The sequence below is a fragment of the Dasypus novemcinctus genome, chromosome 17 (genome assembly GCF_030445035.2).
Source record: "Dasypus novemcinctus isolate mDasNov1 chromosome 17, mDasNov1.1.hap2, whole genome shotgun sequence".
NCBI classification, from domain to species: Eukaryota; Metazoa; Chordata; class Mammalia; order Cingulata; family Dasypodidae; genus Dasypus; species Dasypus novemcinctus.
This window is the reverse complement of record NC_080689.1, coordinates 59,599,837-59,600,791: the sequence shown is the minus strand read 5'-3', so window position 1 is coordinate 59,600,791 and position 955 is coordinate 59,599,837. Positions and strand designations below refer to the sequence as shown.

General features: G+C 43.1%; 1 protein-coding gene across 1 annotated transcript; it reads left to right on the top strand.

Moving 5' to 3' along the window:
* The first annotated feature begins 451 nt into the window (after positions 1-451).
* LOC101419924 (large ribosomal subunit protein uL23-like) lies at positions 452-955 on the top strand. The gene has a single exon (XM_058278008.1). It carries the CDS (start codon positions 452-454, stop codon positions 920-922), a length of 471 nt encoding a protein of 156 aa, XP_058133991.1. The 3' UTR covers positions 923-955.

The following is a 955-nucleotide window of genomic DNA, read 5'->3' as shown; positions in this document are numbered from 1 at the left end:
CGGGGTTTGAACTGCGGACCTCCCATGTGGTAGACGGACACCCTAACCATTGGGCCAAGTCTGCTTCCCGAGTTTTAAATTATAGTTAATTGTATAACATACATAATTGTGTTGACCTACAAAAGGGCAATTTCATGTTTCTCCCTAATTTCTAGGAGTGGAACTTCTAGGTATAGGATGATGATTCTTTTCAGCATTTTTATATATTGGCAAGCAAATTTTCAAAAAGTTAATTTCCTCTCATGCAAACAGTCTGTGAAAGTGCTAACTATACTACATCATCTACAACACTCCTTCTGTCCATTTTCCTTTGCATAGGTTTGCTTTAGCCAATCTGGTTGGTATGTGGTAGACCTTCAGTGGGTAATCTCATGGTAATACTATCTCCCACATTTTTCTGGTGTTTTCGTTCATTTTGCAAGCAGAAGTTTTTAAGTTGAAAATCCGGAAGATGGCGCCGAAAGCGAAGAAGGAAGCTCCTGCCCCTCCCAAAACAGAAGCCAAAGCAAAAGCTTTGAAAGCCAAGAAGGCAGTACTGAAAGGCATCCACAGCCACAAAAAAAAGAAGATCCGCGCGTCACCCACATTCCAGTGGCCTAAGACGCTACGTCTCAGGAGACAGCCCAAATATCCTCGGAAAAGCGCCCCCAGGAGAAACAAGCTTGACCACTATGCCGTCATCAAGTTCCCCCTGACCACTGAGTCAGCCATGAAGAAGATTGAAGACAACAACACACTTGTGTTCATTATGGATGTCAAGGCCAACAAGCACCAGATCAAGCAAGCTGTGAAGAAGCTCTATGAAATTGATGTGGCCAAGGTCAACACCCTGATCAAGCCTGATGGAGAGAAGAAGGTATATGTTCAACTGGCTCCTGACTATGATGCTTTGGATGTTGCCAACAAAATTGGGATCATCTAAACTGAGTCCAGCTGGCTAATTCTAAATATATTG

What these genes read in the sequence shown, in the direction of transcription:
- LOC101419924 (XM_058278008.1), top strand. Translation starts at nt 452, where the DNA reads ATGGCGCCGAAAGCGAAGAAGGAAGCTCCTGCCCCTCCCAAAACAGAA.